This window comes from Leuciscus leuciscus (assembly GCF_965113295.1).
Source record: "Leuciscus leuciscus genome assembly, chromosome: 14".
NCBI lineage: Eukaryota > Metazoa > Chordata > Actinopteri > Cypriniformes > Leuciscidae > Leuciscus > Leuciscus leuciscus.
In genome coordinates, this window is record NC_138738.1 from 34,134,405 (window position 1) to 34,154,891 (window position 20,487).

At 36.4% G+C, this 20,487-nt stretch overlaps 1 protein-coding gene across 6 annotated transcripts in view; it reads left to right on the forward strand.

Annotated features, from left to right (window-relative positions):
- plppr2b (phospholipid phosphatase related 2b) overlaps positions 1–19,495 on the forward strand; it is a gene marked incomplete at its 5' end in the record, with an annotated part of 119,897 nt that extends 100,402 nt beyond the window's left edge. For 3 of the 6 annotated variants that reach the window (XM_082189813.1, XM_082189817.1, XM_082189818.1), the window contains 5 exons: positions 10,852–10,972; positions 11,525–11,775; positions 13,549–13,725; positions 15,021–15,160; positions 17,837–19,495. In XM_082189813.1, coding sequence (XP_082045939.1) covers positions 10,852–10,972; positions 11,525–11,775; positions 13,549–13,725; positions 15,021–15,160; positions 17,837–17,948 — 801 coding nt within the window. In that variant the 3' untranslated portion in view covers positions 17,949–19,495. Of the gene's footprint in view, positions 1–10,851; positions 10,973–11,524; positions 11,776–13,548; positions 13,726–15,020; positions 15,177–17,836 lie in introns of all 6 variants that reach the window. The other 3 variants (XM_082189820.1, XM_082189821.1, XM_082189819.1) reach the window with 3 other exon arrangements.
- Positions 19,496–20,487: the final 992 nt, after the last annotated feature.

Here is a 20,487-nt window from a genome sequence, read left to right on the forward strand (position 1 = left end):
TATATTTAATTATATTAAAGCATATATTTTACCAGTACTCTGTTTGTTTTTAAGGACTTTGATTTCACAGGTCAGGTTAATCACTAAGGGTTTTTGTGCAGTCCTGTGGTGCCATCAGCCAAAAAGTGTTGTCATGCTGTCATTTTTCTGCAGCTGCAAAGGGATTAGTCATTTGGCGTTTACGGCTCAAGACACATGGCTGTATATGCGCCCAAAATTTGGCAGATTTCAAATAGTGTTCTTGCCCTAGCCGAGATGGGAATGCTAACCAATAGCACTCTGTATTTTAGACCTGCAACACCAAGGAAAGGCATTTCAGAGGAAGAGCGTTATTACATTTTGATGAATGATTACAAAGACTAGCATTTGTTTTTCCTCGCAGTAATGTGCACTGATGAATAATCCACAACGGGACTAAAAAGATTCTTTAGGAAAATAAATGGGGTCAAATTAGATTTCATGTTGAGTTTAAAGAAGAGAATAAAGCATGAAGGGAAAAGAAGAGCTGGTGGTGGTAGATAGAGATATAGAGGGAGGATGCTAACCCAGTTTCTCTATATGGTACTTGGAGAGATGCCCGCAGAAAGACAGAAGGACAAAATCCCAGAAATCAGAAATGACAGAGTGTAAAACCCACAAAAAGGGCAAGAGAAAAGAGCAACTAGATGAAAGGAATAACAGTGGTTGTGATAACAGTGGACACACATTATGCGCAGAAACGATAAATGCAAACACACTGGTACTGGAATCTCAGTTTGGTGTATTCAAACGACAGCTAAAAATTTGCCTAACAACATGTGTAAATGAATGTGATCTGTGATGTGGTGCGGTCTATTTGTGATCTGCATTGGATTAGCAGGAGCGTGAGTGCATCAGCTGTCATACTGATGCCATGGTAACGCTATGAAAACAGAGCAGGGTGTATTCGCCTCGCCTGTATCCTCAAGCATGTCACCTGGAAAAGATCCTAAGCGGGCTGCCAGTCTCAGGAGGAAATGGAAAGTCTACTGAGCAAACTGTTAGTATGTGTTGAAGAAGTGCATCATTTCTTGATAAGCTGATGTTAAAATTTTTCTTCATTTCTGTCGTCATTTAATCACTCTTATGTTGTTCCAAATCCGAATTACCGGTAGGCTACTTGTTTTTTTTCTTCTGTGGAACAGAAAATAAGAAATTTAGCAGAAGGTTAAAACATGAGGTGTGGTGTAGGGAAAGGCACCTGCAAAGTTTCAAAGATAAAAATGCACAATAAATGGAGTTATTGCCTCCCAAAAGAAAGAAATTATGCTTGAATCAAGTCGTCAGTATGAAGGGCACAGGCTCGAACTGATATGGTAAAACCATACTGTTCGTATCACTGTATATCAAGTTCTGAGGAAGCTTCCGGAGCTGAAATTCAGATAGGGTTCGTTAGGGTTAGGGTTAGAACAATCACAACAGACTGGGCCATCTGACCAATCACAGCAGAGTAGGCTCTCGGAAAGAAGGGTTTGGATAGACCGGATCCTTGATCCAACTGTTTTAGACACTGTGAGAAAAGAGGTGATGCTTCACTGTATATTATGAGAAAAATACAGTGTTCTTTGACCTTGGATGCATATAAAACTATTGCAGGAGACCTCCAAAACAAAATTAAAGACCTTTAAAATAGCATAATAGGGGCACTTTAAAATGTACGATTGATTGATTGATGGATGGATGGATGGATTGATGGATTGATTGATGGATGGATGGATGGATGGATGGATGGATGGATGGATGGATTGATTGGTGGATTGATTGATGGATTGATGGATAGATGGATGGATGGATTGATGGATTGATTGGTGGATTGATTGGTGGATTGATTGGTGGATTGATTGATGGATTGATGGATAGATGGATAGATGGATAGATGGATGGATGGATGGATTGATGGATTGATTGGTGGATTGATTGATTGATGGATGGATTGATGGATTGATTGGTGGATTGATTGATTGATTGATGGATGGATAGATGGATGGATGGATGGATTGATGGATTGATTGGTGGATTGATTGATTGATGGATGGATGGATGGATGGATTGATGGATTGATTGGTGGATTGATTGATTGATTGATGGATGGATAGATGGATGGATGGATGGATTGATGGATTGATTGGTGGATTGATTGATTGATGGATGGATGGATTGATGGATTGATTGGTGGATTGATTGGTGGATTGATTGATTGATTGATTGATGGATTTTTTGTGTGTTTGACAGCTTTTTTGACAGTTTGACAACAACATGATTTTGTTGTATTGGAAAGATTTTCATAATGAGCTGCTTTTGAGTTCCACAGAAGAAAGAAAAACATTCTGATTTGGAATGATGTGAGGGTGAATAAATTATGACAGAATTTTCATTTCTTTTGGTCGAACTATTACTTTTCATATATTACAGTAGTATCTTACCGTAGCAATTCTTTACTTTTCCCATTTCTCTCTAGAAACGATGACCGTGCTCCTTTTCCAAAAAGCCCTTGGCACATGAAGTGTATAATGAATTATTAATATTATTCTATGTCATTATGGACTGTACGGTATATTATAAGTACCCAGTCCAGCGAGAGAATTGGTTTGGCAGAAGAGAAGTGGGCCAACGCCTGGGGCTTTGCACTGCCGGTGAAATGTCCAGTACTGTTAGTGGTGTGATACGATCCTGCTCTGCAAACCATGGTTGTACCAGGGGGACCATCCTGAAAAAAAGATTAATCATAACTATATGGTGTTATTGGGAACCCACCAGGTTCCTTAACCAAGAAGCTAGATTTGTTTGGTCAACCAGCTTCACCAGCCAAGTCTAACAGCTAGACCAGCACCAAAATAACCAGCTTTGACCAGCATGCACACTTATGTTGATTAAGCTTAAAAAATGTATGTTGGTTATATAAACAGCTTTGACTACTCTTACAAGTTTTTCTCTTTAAGACTGGTCATAACTTTTTAAGACATAAGCTAGCTATTTGAATCTGAAAATTAAGACTGATTACTCCTTGGGTAACTGCTAGTTCTTAAAGGGACATTGTGTAGGAATTTCTCCCATCTAGTGGTGAAATTGTATTTTGCATTCAAACGAATAATGCTCTCCAGCGCCTCACTTTTTCAAATGCGCGTTGCATCTACGGTAGCCGTTATGTACCTAAAAGCTATGACAGGATGTCTTATAATAGCACTTCGAGTTTTTCTTCGGGTGAACATGTTTGTTATTTAAAACAAACTGAAACTTGAAACAACGAAAAAAAGAATGTTACAGTATGAACTACTGACTGTCAAAAACATTAACTATGGTAATCAGTAGTAATGCCTTCTTTACTCGTTATATTTTTTGAAGTATGTGCATTGTTAGATATCATCATCATCAGAGCCTTCTCTAACGTTACTTTACTCAATAGCTGCTATTCATCAAAGAGCCTGTTTAACTTTTAACTATAAATGTTCGACTGTCTATATAATAAAGTACACAACCAAGCAATGAAAAAAAAGCTTGTAATTAAGACTGTAACATTGACTTACCTGTCGAGAAGAAAGCAGGCAACTTCAGGGTCTCTTTTGAAAGCTTTCTCCTGCATTAGCTATCCTGACAGTAACCCTTGTTTTTGTAATCTCCGGTCACGTTTCCTTTTACGATCTATTTTGGACTTTTTCGACGACGAGGACTCCTTATCCTGTGACTCATATGTATGTATGAATGAACGGTGTATAAATAACCGTGCAGTGCAGCCTTTTAAACTTGCCGCGGCAGTGACAAGCGCCTCTCACTGCTCTGCTCCTCCGCTTCTGCTGGCTTCAGTCACGTGACGCTGGCTCTAAACGAAACGCGTTGTGGAAACGCGTTGGCCTAGTACTTTTTGTCCCTCTCTGCTATTATAGTTTTTCAAGATGGCGGAACTACATGGAAGCCTCCGTGGACTTACCCGTCCCATGTATATAAAGATAATAAATTCTTCGTTTACGAGGATTAGTCTGAACATTGGCATAGGTATTTGTACACCATTGAGGGCATATTTATGAATAAAAATATAGATTTTAGATAATAAAATACCTAAAAAGCTACACATTGTCCCTTTAAGACAGTGTTAACATTATGGCTATGTTTATGCACTTGGCCTCTGGTCTTTCCAGTAAGGTACAGTGTCAGACAAGATAGGGTTATGTAAATTTGGCAGGCATGCTTTATGACTTAATCAAGCACGTCTGTCTTTTTCTTCACACAACCTCAATAAAAATGACAGAGCAAATTACAGACTGCTTTTTTTGGCTCAGGCATCCTGAGGAAATTTAATTTCTGCAAGATGTATTTTCACAATGCTTCTCTTCATTTAATTTGACCTTTATCAAATACCATAATTAAAGTTAATTTTGTCCTTGTGCACAAATCTTCTGGCTCCCTGCTGCACCTTCATTTTATATTTAGACACTTTTGCCTAGTTTCTGGGTAAAATAACAGTTGGTGGTTCAAGTACTGCTGATCATCCCATCTGATGTAAAAATGCCATCCCATTTTTTGACCTTACTCACTTTAGACAGTCCTGCGCAACAGATGGGTTCCAGATATTTTAGTCATTCCATCCCTTTATACATAGAGATTTTGATGTCAGTACAAAACTACCATGATGTTATCAATGGTAGATGCATCTGAAGTCAGAAGTCTGGTACTTCAGGTATTTCAACTTAATCGTAATCAGCGTAAGCAAATTCCGTGTTAAGAACTGCATAGCCATAATGTTAAAAAGAAATATCCAGTAAACATATCAGTGCGATAGAGGTGGCCGTCCACTCCCATGGAGCATTGTGAATGAGTGAATGATGTAGTTGAGTTGGTGTGACCTATGACCAGTCACAGGTGAAGCGAATATCACTGATCATCTCCTAACAAGGCCACATATTAAAGGGATAGTTCACTTTGAAATTAATTGTTGGTATGTTTTAGCTTACCTCAAGGGCATCCAAGATGTAGGTGTCTTTTTTTCCGCAGTAGTTTCAATTTTTATATTTTTAGGTCAAACCGTTCTTGTCTGTCAGTCATATAATGCAGGTCTATGGTCATTATCTCAAAACACAAGCACAGAGTCCAAATTAAAACAATTACCCGTCGTCCAAATTAAACAATTCCCCATCGTAAGTACACATTGATGGCCTAAGACACGAAACGAGCGGTTTGTGTGAGAAAACGAACAGTATTTATATCGTTTTTACATCTTATACACAGCCATGTCGAAGTGATCTGATCTGACGTGTACGCAGACTGGTGCATAGATATATACACACTAGATGTCGCCTTGTCTACGGCAGTTAATTGGAACGAATGTCTTTAAGGCGACATCTAGTGTATATATCTATGCACCAGTCTGCGTACACGTCAGATCAGATCACTTCGACATGGCTGTGTATAAGATGTAAAAACGATATAAATACTGTTCGTTTTCTCACACAAACCGCTCGTTTCGTGTCTTAGGCCATCAATGTGTACTTACGATGGGGAATTGTTTAATTTGGACGACGGGGAATTGTTTTAATTTGGACTCTGTGCTTGTGTTTTGAGATAATGACCATAGACCTGCATTATATGACTGACAGACAAGAACGGTTTGACCTAAAAATATCAAAATTGAAACTACTGCGGAAAAAAAGACACCTACATCTTGGATGCCCTTGAGGTAAGCTAAAACATACCAAAAATTAATTTCAAAGTGAACTATCCCTTTAAGGTCTGGGAAAATTAGAGTGTAAGAAAGTTCTCATAATCAATGTATTGGATGCAGGAGAAATGGGCGGGAATAAAGATCTGAGGCTTGTGGGTTTCTCCCGGTCAGCAGTGGTGAGAATTTACCAACATTGGTCTGAGGAGGGACAAACCACAAACCGGCGACAGGGTATTGGACGCCCAAGGCTTATCGATGCACAAGGACAACAATGCTATCCCGTCTGGTCCGAGTCAAACAGAAGGTCTACTGTGGCACAAGTTAAACAAAATTGTAATGATGGTTATGGAAGGAATGTGTCACAACACACTTTGCATCACACTCTGCTCTGTATGGGGCTGCGTAGCCTCAGACCAATCAGAGAGCCTATGACCCCTGTCCACCGTTGTAAGTGCCTCCAGTGGGCACACAAGTGTTGGAACTGGACCTTGGAGCAGTGGAAGAAGGTAGTCTGGTCTGATGAGTCCCGTTTTCTTTTACATCACTGTGGGAAGTGATGGCACCAGGATGCACTTTGGGACGACGACAAGCCGGTGGAGGGAGTGTGACGCTCTGGGCAATGTTCTGCTGGGAAACCCTGGGTCCGGCCATTCATGTGGAGGTCAATTTGACATGTGCCACCTACCTAAACCTTGTTACAGACCAAGTCCACCCATTCATGACAATGGTGTTCCCTGGTGGACGTTGCCTCTTTTAGCAGGATAACGCACTCTGCCACACTGCAGACATTGTTACGGAAGGAACATTTCACGGTGTTGCCCTGGCCTCCAAATTTCCCTGATCTCAATCCAATTGAGCATCTTTAGGATGTGCTGGACCAACAAGTTCAATCCATGGCCGCTCCACCTCGCAAGCGACATGACTTGAAGTATCTGCTAATGTCATTGTGCCTAAAAACACAGGACAGCTTCAGGAGTCCTTGCCTCGGCGGGTCGGCGCTGTTTTGGCAGCACACAGAGGACCAACAGCATATTAGGCAGGTGGTCATAAAGTTTTGGCTCATCAGTGTATATGTACATTTATACATATTGCCAATGACTATACATCAATAGTTTTATATTGTAATATTGATGCTGATTTGATTACATGATTTGCAGTACTTCATCCGATCGTATTTGTTTTCATGACACCTTTGCCAGAATGTTCGGATCATTCTGCATTCGGTGATGCTTGTATGGTTTATTTTTTGACTGACAGTCTGACACCCACTGTAGACAGTAGAGGGTTTTCAACATCACTAAGTGCTTGCATTTTTTGGTGCTCTACTTTTCTGCTAGAAGCTTTGGATTCGACTGCATTCCCAGCTGCCACAAAACGTCTGTGTCGACGATGTTCACATGATTTCCTTAGGAAACAGACAGGCCCGCCACTTCAGCTACCATCTCTCTTTCCTCTTTAATGTATCCCTCTTTCGGTGGTTTATCGATCTGTTTCTTTCGGTGGTTTATCGATCTGTTTCTCACCATGTTCTTTTGCTTTGAACTCCTTGTCCCCATCTTCTGTCTTTCCCTCAAAGTCTTCAGAGTCAGCAGAGCTGTTTCATCAATTAAACATGTAAGCACTTCACTTCAACAGCTTCCATTAATCCGCTCTAAAGACCGTGTTTTTTGTCCTCTCTAGCTACAGCTTCTAGAAGACAAGTTAAACCTTGTGTCTTAATTTATACGAAATGACACTGACAGCTCCCTCTTTGTCTGTTAAGTGAGGATCGAGAATGTTGCCTTTGGGGTTTCCAGCTAGTGCTAAGCACTGAGAACCTCTTGCTGGATTATCAGTTTCGTTCTTGTTATCTATGTCAACTACAGCAAAATTCTACTGATAATGTCACTGTAAACTCTGCCGCTTCAGTTCAAACAATAAATTAAAAGGATAATTCACACAAACATGAAAGTTTTGTCATTATTTACTCTGCCTCATTCGTGACAAACCCATTTGACACAAAAGGAGACATGATGAAAAGGAAGAAGCAACAGATAATTTCTTCCGTATTAAATGATGTACTGTACATCCGATTGAAATGGATTATCATAAAAGAAAAGGATTGGATTTCGAGATATGGGCGATGATCTAAAAAATGGAGGCAGATGAATGTGAGCTTGCAGGGTTAAAGTGGACTAAATGATTGTATACGTCACCAAAGACAAGTCTTTTTCACCATTATGACATATGTGACCGTGGACCACAAAATCAGTCACATGGGTCCATTTTTTTAAATTGAGATTTATACATCATCTGAAAGCTGAATAAATAAGCTTTCCATTGATGTATGGTTTGTTAGGATAGGCCGAGATTCAACTATTTCAATATCTGAGATCTGAGGGTGCAAAAAAATCGCCTTTAAAGTTGACCATTAATGTTCGCGATTGTGCTGCATCCACTCACAAAAATAAATGTTTTATATATTTACGGTATAGGAAATTTACAAAATATCTTCATGGAACATGATCCTTACTTAATATCCTAATGATTTTAGGATACAATGTATTGTTGGCTACAAATATACGCTTGCTACTTGTGACTCCGGTTTTGTGATGTATGCAAGGATAAAATGTTCACAATAAGAGAAATTTAGAAAATAGAAAGGATCAATATTAATTTCATGCTAACCATATAGGTTAATATTAAGTAAACCTAACTTTGCCATTTTAAACATAAAAACGTGATAATCTCCATTGAAGTACCATAAAGGTTGTCCATATGATGCTATATTAAGTCACAGGAAGTTTTTTCTTTTATCACTACTTTCAAATCTTATATAGAGTAGTTATTATTATAAATATATATATATATATATATATATATATGTTTATTTTATATAGCGCCTTTCTGAGGACTCAAGGTTGCTTTACAATAATTACAAATATATATATATATATAGCCTATATATATATATATATATATATATATATATATATATATAATTTTGTATGTAATTTTTTTTATATATTTAATGTATATATATATATATATATATATATTTATTTTTTATTTTTTATGTATTCATCATTTATTTGTATGACAGCCATGACCAAAAACGATGTCCGCACAATTTGGAGCGTTTCATTGCGTTATCACAAATCAAACAATCCAAGCACAATGCCAATATGCTTACAAAGACTTTATTTAAAAAAAATTTGTAATATTTAAATAAAGGGTGAAGATGTACATTTTCCTAGTTGCTACGACTACTCTATGTTTCTCAGTATTGAAAATTAGCATGTGTTCCATTGAAAAAGCAAAGTCATATGAGTTTGGAGTGATGTGTGAGGAGGATGAATAAATAATAACAGAATTATTATTCTATTTACAGAATGAACTTTTCCTTTAAATGACTGAACCGTTTATTCATTTTGAATAAATGTTTTACTCAGCTTTATTTTACGGAAGGATAACGCAGAAGTAACCACAAACAACCCTAATGTTTCCACGAATGTGAACTCTACTCTAAGAGTGCTTGGAGCTCCTTTAATGTTTGACATTCATTGAACTCCAAATGTTTTATCTATCTCTCTGTGTGTGTGTGTGTGTGTGTGTGTGTGTGTGTGTGTGTGTGTGTGTGTGTGTGTGTGTGTGTGTGTGTGTGTGTGTGTGTGTGTGTGTGTGTGTGTGTGTGTGTGTGTGTGTGTGTGTGTGTGTGTGTGTGTGTGTGTGTGTGTGTGTGTGTGTGTGTGTGTGTGTGTGTGTGTCAGTTTTCCCAGAGCTTTGAAACTCTTCAGAGTAGATGTGTTAAAATCACGATGTGTGTTTGAAAGCATAATGTCTGTCATATCACTGCTGCTTCAACACTGCGGCCTCAGTGCACTCAGATATATCAAGGATGTTCTAGTGAAATATTCGTTCTCTCTTTTTTTCTCTCACTTTCTCTTCTATATGTCTATTTTCACCTTTTTTTTGCCGCAACACAAGAGCTCTCAAAATGCCACAATATGCCCCATAAAACATCATTCATAGAACATTGCTAAACATTTGAAGGTCACTCTGAAATTTCAGGCTTTTATGTCCCTGAATAATATCCATTTTCCCTCTGTGAAAGGGTTGGAGTGGCATTGGTGTAAATGAAGCAAGAGATATTTATGCACAGGCAACTGTGCATAATAACAAGCACCACTTTTACAACACGCTGACCTGGATCTTCATGTCTATGGAGGTTAAATAGTTAAAAGACTTTAGGTTAAGTTATACTTAAATGGTGTCTCAGTGTGACACCTGACATCTGCTGTTTGAGGCAACCGAACTTTTTCACAAGTGCAACTAACTAACACAAGTGACACTAAACACCATGGCAAATTGTGTCTTTTTAAAAGTATTCTCTGCTTGTCCATGTTTCTTGGTATTGATATAATTAGTTTTTCATTGAGTGTAATTACTGAAAATGCAATTCATTCATACATACAATGACTTATGAAAACACTATATATATGATGAACATGTTTTTCATTTCTGAATTAAAAGTAATTTAGCTATTTTTGGTGGTGGTGGTGGTGGCTTAAAGTATAAAATCAGATGGTGCAACCAACATGCAGAAAAAACACAAAACAAAAAAATATTATGTATGAATGAATAATTCATAACATTTTTAGAAATGCTTTTAAATATACTTTAAATACATTTCAAAACTCTATAAAGAAGTATGGTCTAGAAGTAATCCTTTCTAGAAAATGGTTTTCAAAACTAAAAAAATTCAAAATTGTTAAAACCACATAACACCGACATAAATATAGTCCTATATATTTCGAAGAACACTTTTCAGAGTTTAAAAAAACAAATTCTTTTTCATGGACACTTTTATTTTGTCAGCATGTAGTGTTGCTTTCCAATCTGTGAGGATTCATGTTTTATGAATGCAGTCTCATTACGGCACATTGAACATGATATATATAGCCTACATTTAGCATTTATACATTCATGGGATTGAAAATTAGATTCTATCGTTCTCGTGAATTTCGTGTAAATTCTGGAGCTGGAACACGTGCAGTCTTGACAGTGACAAATGTTGCCTTGTACATTTGGCAATCTGGAAATCAGTTTAAGGAGAATAAATATTGTGGTTCCCCCTAAGCGCTGTTCTCTGTAAGCTTTACGCACCTGAGAAATCTCATTCCCACATCTGTCTCCTGCAGATACTGGTGGGGGAGCTCGCATCCTTCTTCACTAAACCTGAGGCCACACAGGAGAAGACCATTATAGCGGCTGACTGCTGCTTTTTCAACCCACTGCTGAGACGCATCGTACGCTTCCTTGGTAAGCAATGCCTCCGGTTTTCTTTGCTTCTTGGGTTCTTATTCAAATATAAAATCAAACTTTTCCTGCCACGTTACAACTTCTTTTCTGGCATTTTGGGCATTTTTCCATTCTAATATATTTGAAATGTAATTTATTCCTGTGATGCAAAGCTGAATTTCCAGCATCATTACTCCAGTCTTCAGTGTCACATGATCCTTCAGAAATCATTTTAATATGCTGATTTGATGCTTAAGAAACATTTTTGATTATTGTCAATGTGGAAAATAGTTTTGCTGTTGTGGAAACAGTGATACATTTTGTTCAAGATTATTTGATGAATAGAACGTTCAAAAGAACAGCATTTGTTTGAAATACAAATATTTTGTATTACAGGTCTAAATGTGACCAATATAATGCATCCTTTCCATAGAAAAAAATTATCTTACTGCCTCCAAAATATGTACTATAGTGTATATCAAACTACTCTAAATGACCAGCATATTAAAATCATCTTATAATTATCAAGTGGTTGATGAAACGTAAATTTTTGCATCTTCCTCTTGTTCTCAGGTGTGTATTCTTTTGGCCTCTTTACCACCACCATCTTTGCCAATGCAGGGCAGGTAGTGACAGGAAACCAGACACCTCACTTCCTGTCTACATGCCGGCCAAACTACACCGCACTGGGCTGCCATTCAGCGCTCCAGTACATCACAGAGCGGAGAGCCTGCACCGGAAACCCGTACCTCATCACCTCTGCCCGCAAATCATTCCCCTCGAAGGACGCGGCACTGAGTATGTACTCCGCTGTCTATACGGTGGTGAGTATACATCAGACATGACACAGCGTATGTAGAAATCACTGTCATCCCTGACTCTCCTTCAGCAGTGCCCATATATATATACATATACATATACATATACATATATATATACATATATATATATATATATATAATATATATATATATATATATATAATATATATATAATATATATATAATATATATATATATATATAATATATATATATATATATATATATAATATATATATATATATATATATATATATATATATTATATATTATATATTAGAATTTATTTTATTTTTTACCCATGATGGCAAAACCCAGTTTACAATATTACAATATCATTTCCTAAGACATTTTTGTTTGTTAAAGAAATACATAATTCTATTCACCAATGTGGCTTTTAATTAATTATAATACAATGAAAAACATAATATAGTAAATAATTATTAATGTAAAAAAATAAAGTAATAATTGTAGATATTTTTTATTTTATTATTTTCTTTTTTTGCCATGATAGCAAAACTGCAATTTAATTCCTTTATACATGTTATGTTTTTGAAAGAAATTCATACTTCTAATAACCAAATGTGCCATTTAATTAATCAAACTACAAATTTAAAAAACATAGTAATTACAAATGTTTAAAATAACTGTTTTTATATTTTTAGATATTTTTAAAATGACGTTTTTGTGCTGTGATGGCAAACCCCAGTTTACAATATAATTTAAGAATTTCTTTGATTTTGAAAGAAATTCATAATCCTATTCACCAATGTAGCATTTAATTAATCAAAATATAATAAAAAATATTAATATAGTATATAATCTGTAATGTTTAAAATAACTGTCTTATATTTTGAGATAATTTTAAAATTAAATGTTTTGCTGTGATGCCAAACCCCAAATTAAAATATAATTTCTTAAGATTTTTATGTTTTTGAAAGAATCAATATACAGTACAAAGCAGTGATATTGTAAATGATTATTGCTGTTTGAAATAACTGTTTTCTATTTTTAGATATTTTAAAATGAGTTATGCTATGCTGTGATAGCAAAGCCCCATTTTCACCAAGCATTAATCCAGTGTACTAAGGAAAGCGTGTGTTATATAACCCTTAAGAAATGATCATAATGTGTTGATTTGGTACTCAAGATCTTTTTCCTATTATTAGCACACTTGAGAATGATTATGCAGCTTTAATGAAGTGTGGAGACGGCAGTGGTGCAGTGTCTTTCGCACTTTACTGAAGTATAGAGTACACTTGTATTTCTTGTAAGTCGATGGATACTTTCAAGTTTCAAGTCAAATTTGGAGTTTAAAAAGAGCCAAAACAAACAAGTTTCTCCAGAAACCTATTAGCCCCATTAGTGTGTAGATCGTTTAAGGGATGATTGTATATTCCATAGACTACTCAATGTAACCAGCACAGAGAACAGTGAACAGCCCAGACATCAAGATGAGGAGGACATCAGAGTCATAGTTTGAGAAACAGCTTGAAGCTTCATTGAGCAGCACACAATAAACTCTGAGATGCTGCTGTTGGCCTTCAGGCAGAGTTTGGAAGTAAAAACACACCTAACACAAATAAAAGGATAGAATGGGCAAAGTTTAGTTGGCAAATGATTAGACAAGAGTATTATGCATAGATAAATCTATGTTTGAGGTGCTGTGAGAAGCACCCTACAACAAATGTTACATTGTATTGTATACAGCTGAGCGAATTGTCGTGAAGTTTGTTTATGCAATGCATACCAATGTGTATTTTTGTGTTTTCTGCAGATGTATGTAACTCTGGTATGGAAGACTAAAGGCACAAGGCTGACCAAACCCACTCTCTGTCTGACTCTCGTGTCATTGGCTGTTCTGGTGGGCATCGTGCGTGTAGCTGAGTACCGCAACCACTGGTCTGATGTTCTCGCTGGATATCTCACTGGAGGAGCTATCGCTGCTTTTCTGGTGAGAATGTGACAAGCTTGGAGACAAGAACATACATAAAGCGCAGCCAGACTGTTCAGTGTATTCTTCAGTTAAAGAATTCATCCCCATTCAAAATTGTATGCACTATCATTCAAAAGATTGGGGTCAGTAAGATGTTACAAAAGATTTCTAATCAATACTGTTCTTTTGAACTTTCTATTGATCAAAGAATCTTGAATTTTTTCAAAAATGTATGCACTCTCATTCAAAAGATTGGGGTCAATAAGATGTATTTTTTAAAGATGCATTAAAGGATGCAGTAATTGATCAAAAGTGCCAGTAACATTTATTATGTTACAAAAGATTTCAATTTCAAATCAATACTGTTCTTTTGAACTTTCTATTGATCAAAGAATCTAGTTTTTTTTTTTTTTTTTTTTTTGTTTCTACAAAAACATTAAGCAGCACAACTGTTTTCAACATTGATAATAATTTAAATGTTTCTTGAGCAGCGAATCATCATATTAGAATGAATTCTGAAGGATCATGTGACACTGAAGACTGATGCTGAAAATTTAGCTTCGCCATCACAGGAATGAATAAAAAAAATGTAAATGTATTAAAATAGAAAACAGTCATTTTAAATTGTGATAATATTTCACAATATTACTGTTTTTACCGTTTACTGTTTGTTTGATCAAATAAATACAGCCTTGAATAGGTGAGTGTAAGAGACATCTGTCAAAAACATTAAACAATCTTACCTAAATCTTAATAATTTTGAGTATGCAATAAGATAGTAAGTCATTGTACTACATTGCATCTATACAACACCAATGAATAGCTAGAATTTGCATCATAAACGGCACCGTTATTACATGCATAATTTGTAAATTCATCACAAACCTTACTACTTTGTTTGTACAAGGGCTTATGAACAATATTAGTTAAAAAAGAATGCCAGAAAATCCACCCTGAAATAATACTATTTTCAACGAACTAAGATCTAAATTTCACACATTCTTGCAAACTATTTAGGATGAATAGTCTGTGAATTGGAATACATCTAAAGTCTCACGCCATGCCAGAGGGTGAAACAGGACATTACTCTGAGCACAGGTCTGTTTAACAGCTAATACCAGTACTCAGATGTTTAGTAAGTCTGCAGCTAATCCACTGGCTTTAGGCTGCATCCTTCATCCTCTTAGTACAATCACAACATGCCAAGGCTGAACATGCTCTGGGCATAAAGCCTTAATCCTGCATTGTCATACAGTAAATACCTTGTACATTTTTGTTGCCATTATTAACCTCCCCTCTTGGTTCACCTCTAGGTCTCATGTGTGATCAATAACTTCAAGCAGACCCAGATTTATCTGCCCCCCTTACCGCCCCCTGTGCACCCTCAGCGCCTGGAGCCCTCGCTCAACATGCCCATGGTGGCCATGCCCTGCGTAGAGAGTCCACTCGAAAAGTTAAGTGGCCCTCAGGTAAGGGGTGATGGGTGGGTGCATTGGACACCAGGATTGGGAGGGGAAGTGTCTGATCTCTAACTGCTAACTGTACTGTATAATAATGTGCCTATTCTTCTACTGAATCAGGTCTGCTATCCACATACTTGTGGTTTTAAAATAGCCATGAATTATTGACTCCAACAGACTGTTGTGTAAAGAAGCTGGGTTGATTTGGGTTAATAATCATTCGTAATCAGTAACCCGACAGTGCTGGTTTTGGAATGCAAACGTGAACGAGCACATCACGCAAGTTCAAACAATTCAAGTTAAACTTCGCCTATCCATGTTCGTGCCGCTCATGAGAGGAATATGTGTGGAAAGTAGAACAAAACAAGGAGTGTTTTCTCTCACTCGAACAGTGACCGGTGATAACTGGAAAGGGACTTGAGAGTGATTTAAAGTGCCCCAATTATGCTTTTTCAAATACTGCCTTTCATGCAGTGTGAAATATAGCTTCAAGTTTCATAGATCAAAGTGGATGATTGTCTCCTAAAACACAGAATTGATTCTGAACTGCCAAAACAAGTCGTCCGGTCTCAGTTCCGTAACATATCTATGTAGGTTTGTAACAAATTTGCATAATGCCAGCCTATAGTCTTCATCGGCTGCCCGCGAACAACGTCTACTTTGAGCCTCAAACACTGTAGTTGTAGCTGAGAAGCAACATGTTGTAGAAACATGTGTTGTCATCATGTTGAGAACACACAGTTTTCTGCGCTGCGAATCCACTTTGCATGCACTTCCAAAGGATGAGGACTCGCACTGGAATTGATACGGTGAAACCGACTGTAATAAGGTTCAAGGATGAAGGGAAAAGAAGTCAGGGCAGTGAGAATACTTTTCAAATGTATTTATTAAACAACTCAATAAATAGTGCTTCCAGCACATCAACTCAAACAACTTTCATTCAAATAACTCTCTCTCTGTCCATCCAGGTCGGCCGTTGTCTTATATCCTGTCTCTCCACCAATTACTAGAATCAGAGACAGGTGTTAGTCATCATGCACTTGACCCAGTTCTTACTGAGTCTCCGCACTCTCTCTCCTGTTGCAGACCTCGCTTTATCACTCCCCCCTGCCACACCAACGGCATCATTACTGTTCGTATCACTGTGTATCAAGTGCTGAGCCTCCGGAGCTGAATTCAGATATGGTAGTGAGGGTCTCATTTTTAAAAGTAGACCAATCACAACAGACTGGGCCATCTGACCAATCACAGCAGAGTAGGCTCTCGGAAAGGAAGGGTTTAGAGAGACTGGAGTCTTGATTGAACCATTTCAGACACTGTGAGAAAAGAGGTGATGCTTCAGTGTATATTATGAGAAAATTAGTTTTGTTTTTTACATTGGATGTATGTAAACCTGTTGTAGGAGACCTCTAAAACAAAATTAGGAATGTTTAAAATAGCATAATAGGGGCACTTTAAGAACACTTTAATCCTATTGATACGCTATAATACACAGATTATTCACACTTTCAAGTGTTTATTACAAAGCTTCAGTCTGTGTGTTTCTTCCCTTATGAAAAAAAGTTTATTCAAGTGTGCTATAGTATCCTTTTTTAAACTAAAATAAGAAAGTATACTTTCATGTACTTCTCAGAAATATACTTAAAATTGCACTTAATTATACTTGACTTATACTGACAGAAGTATAAATATAATAATATTTAGGTCTAAGTATATTTGGCCTACCGGTATACTTGTACTCAATCCTTTGATCGAGATATACTTAAAAGTATAATGAAGTACACTTGTCTTATAGTTGTGTTTACTCTTTTGATTGAGTTGCCATTAAATACTTTTTACACATAGTTTTACTGTCTTATAAACTTACATTGTTTGAAAATATTGATTTTAAAGAAAACAGATATGATGTTAATTCTGAGTATTTGAATTTTTGTGTTGGCTAGTCCACTGGTATATGTACTTCAAATCTACTTTACTCTTTCCCCGCCACTGACTGAAACTTCCTGCTATCCATGTTTTAATTTGTATACGGTAACGGGCGCTATTAGGCTATTATTACGCATCTAGTACAGAATCTCCGGATCAAAACACAGGTGAAGAAGAAGCAGAAACAAGTCATGGAAGATTGCTTACACAAATCATCAAACATTAAACGGCATACAAGTTCAAAACTGCTGATGTTACCGAATGAAATGTTGAACCCATGAAGAGGAAACGACTGTGAATCTTTGAGTCCATCTTCTCCATCTGTGTTTTGATCATCATTCTGAATCCCATCCAGAGTCTTGGACAAAAATATGTCTGTTTTGATATGATGGTGAATTTAACGTAAGCTATTCAATACTTATTCAACAATGTTTATTTCATAAAAAGACGAACTTTTTGACCCATTTTTGACCCATAATGCAAATGACCATTTTTTTATTTAGAGTGATATCCAGGATTTTTTTGGTTATGACGGGGAATTTGGTGCACTGTGTTTGCTGGTTTCAAAGTTTAGCTCTGTTCCAGCATTTTAAGGCATCATATGCTTTAGATGCTCCACAAGATATCACCTTGTGTTGTGCTGATTCTAAGCACGCATTGCATCCTTCAGTGGTTAAATGTCACCTTAACCCTGTTCTCTCCCTCTCACACTCTTCAGAAACGCTTTGTTTTTCTTTGCACAGCAGGTTCCAGGGGTTTTATACACAGGCATCACATGACCATCAGCCATACCTGGCCCCCGCCCCTCCCGATGTCCTGATCCACTCACGTCGCTCCATCTCCAGCGCAGTCTAGACATGCCTTCAGAATATTCCACCTGCGCCCGCCCTAGACCCTCTCTCACTAGATCATACTCCACTCAGGTCTAGCGGCTCCTGAACTCACTTCTGCTGACAGAGACAATATCACAGCAATATCCACACATTTCAATCGGGAATATTGTTTTTAATGAGAGCGTTTCATGTTTATCAGAATCCTTTTAATTTCAGTCTCTTGTCTTTTGGGTGTTTCTTTTTAAAGGAAAGTGTTAATAATCTTCCACCTCTGTAATTTTGCAGATTATTAATGGCCGATGTTGACATATGAACATTTTATGTACATTCTAAGAAGATTTTCTCATCTAACAGCCATACAGAAACTGAATATCAACTGTGAAATTTAAGATTTAAACATTAAACTTTTACTGATGTTTAAGAGTGAAAAATGGAAACAAACAATTCTATTTTTGGAAATATGGATTGGTAGGATGTAGCAATCTATTAGTAAATGTATTTGAAAGATAATAAATAGATTATTAGCACTATTTTTATGGCTAAGTATTTCGGTTAAGTATCCATGGAAAAAAAAATATTATTCAGAAATAGGGTCATATGAGTCAAAACTATAGTTGTACAGAGACAGTTTTCAAGACTATAATATATTTAAGTATATTTCAGCACCAGTAAGATGGGATGTAAAGGAGACAAATATGTATAGGATGTAGCAAATGTTTTATATCTTACATTGTATAAAATGTGAATGTTTTTCCCTTGGAAATTTCCTGTTAGAATTATTGACGTGTCAAGTCAATTTAGTGATATAATCCAGAACCAAAAATACAGAGACTAAGGAATTACCTCAGGTTTCATCCTAAGGTTAATGGGCTACATCTGCCGACTGTCCGTGTCTCACCATAAGATTATATCATTTTTGTAAATAACTGTATTTTTCACATCATTTTTGGCATTTTACATACAAATTGCTATGTTATCATTGAACAACTTTAGAATTTACTGATCACATGTTCAAGAGACTTATGTGAAACACACATCTGTGAATTTTTTTTTTTGAGAGAGAGAGAGAGAAAGAGAGAGATTGTGAAAACTGACATTGTGAAACTGAACAGAGGGAAATATTCTGTTAAGCTTGTTATCAGACATTTTGTCTATTGATGTTATTTTGTAAGCCAGCATTTTTCTACATAGTATGTCCACTGAAGAGAGTGAGATAAACCTCTGTATGTAACATGGTGCTTGAATGTGACTGTTCAGGTAAAGCTACCCTTTCATTTTGTAAAAAAAAAAAAAAAAGAAGAAGCAAATTGTTCGATATGAAGACAGATGATTCTTGCGAAACAGATCAACTGACTGTTAATTAAACATTTAATCAAAAGGAAATGGCTTGAACTTTTAATTGCAGATTGCCCCCTGGCAGTTACTGGATGTAATCTGGATTACGTAATCAGATTCCAAAAATGAAGTACTTGTTATTATAATATATTTCATTTTTAAAAAAACTCGTACAATTACTTTTTGATTGATTACATATTATTCACAAAATGGCAATAAATTATTCAGAATTTATTGATTCTCCCTTTTCATCTTTAAATGCTCCTTTCTAAAAAGCCTATATGTTCAGAAGGTCTTCCAGGTTTGTGGAAAAGCACACACAGACCAACGACTAGTCATGAGCCGGTCACTGAAAACTGAGAGCCACACAGCATTTGATCACTGGATTTACAGAAATCATTTCACTTTTAAGAAGTTTTTTGTTTTGTTTTGTTTTTTTTCCCAACATAGCAACATCAACTACTGACGAACACATTATTGATTATCACTCAATAATTAAATTATCACTCACCGGGTAATTTAACCACGTATATTAACCTATGACTGCAAAAAAAAAAAGAAAGAAAAAAATCCCAAAGCATTTAGCATGCTTATTAGAGCAATCGTGTAGTGATTCTTTTTGCCATCAGAGGGCGCTGCAAGCTACACTGATTACTTGGTCACGCACCGCTACTTCATCCATGAAGAAAGAGGAGAGCAGAGCACACATGTAGGTAACCAAACAGTTGCTGGGCCCCATTGACTTCCATAGTATTTTTTTAAATCTTCTTTTGTGTTCAGCAGAAGAAAGAAGTTCATACAGGTTTGGAACAACATGAGGGTGAGTTTATTGATTTGAAATAGAAATTAGAAATAGACATTTTTACTGTCACTTCCTTGCTAAATAAAACTATTCATTTATATGTGTATATAGGCTACACACACACACACACACACACGTGTATATATATATATACATATATATATATATATATATATATATATATATATATATATATATATATATACATATATATATACATATATATATATACATATATATATATATACATATATATATATATATATATATATATATAATATATATATATACACACACACACACACACACCACCTACTTTATTATGTACACCTTGGTAGTATCAGTTCGGACCCCCTTTTGCCTTCAGAACTGCCTTAATTCTTTATGGCATAGATTCAACAAGGTGCTGGAAACATTCCTCAGA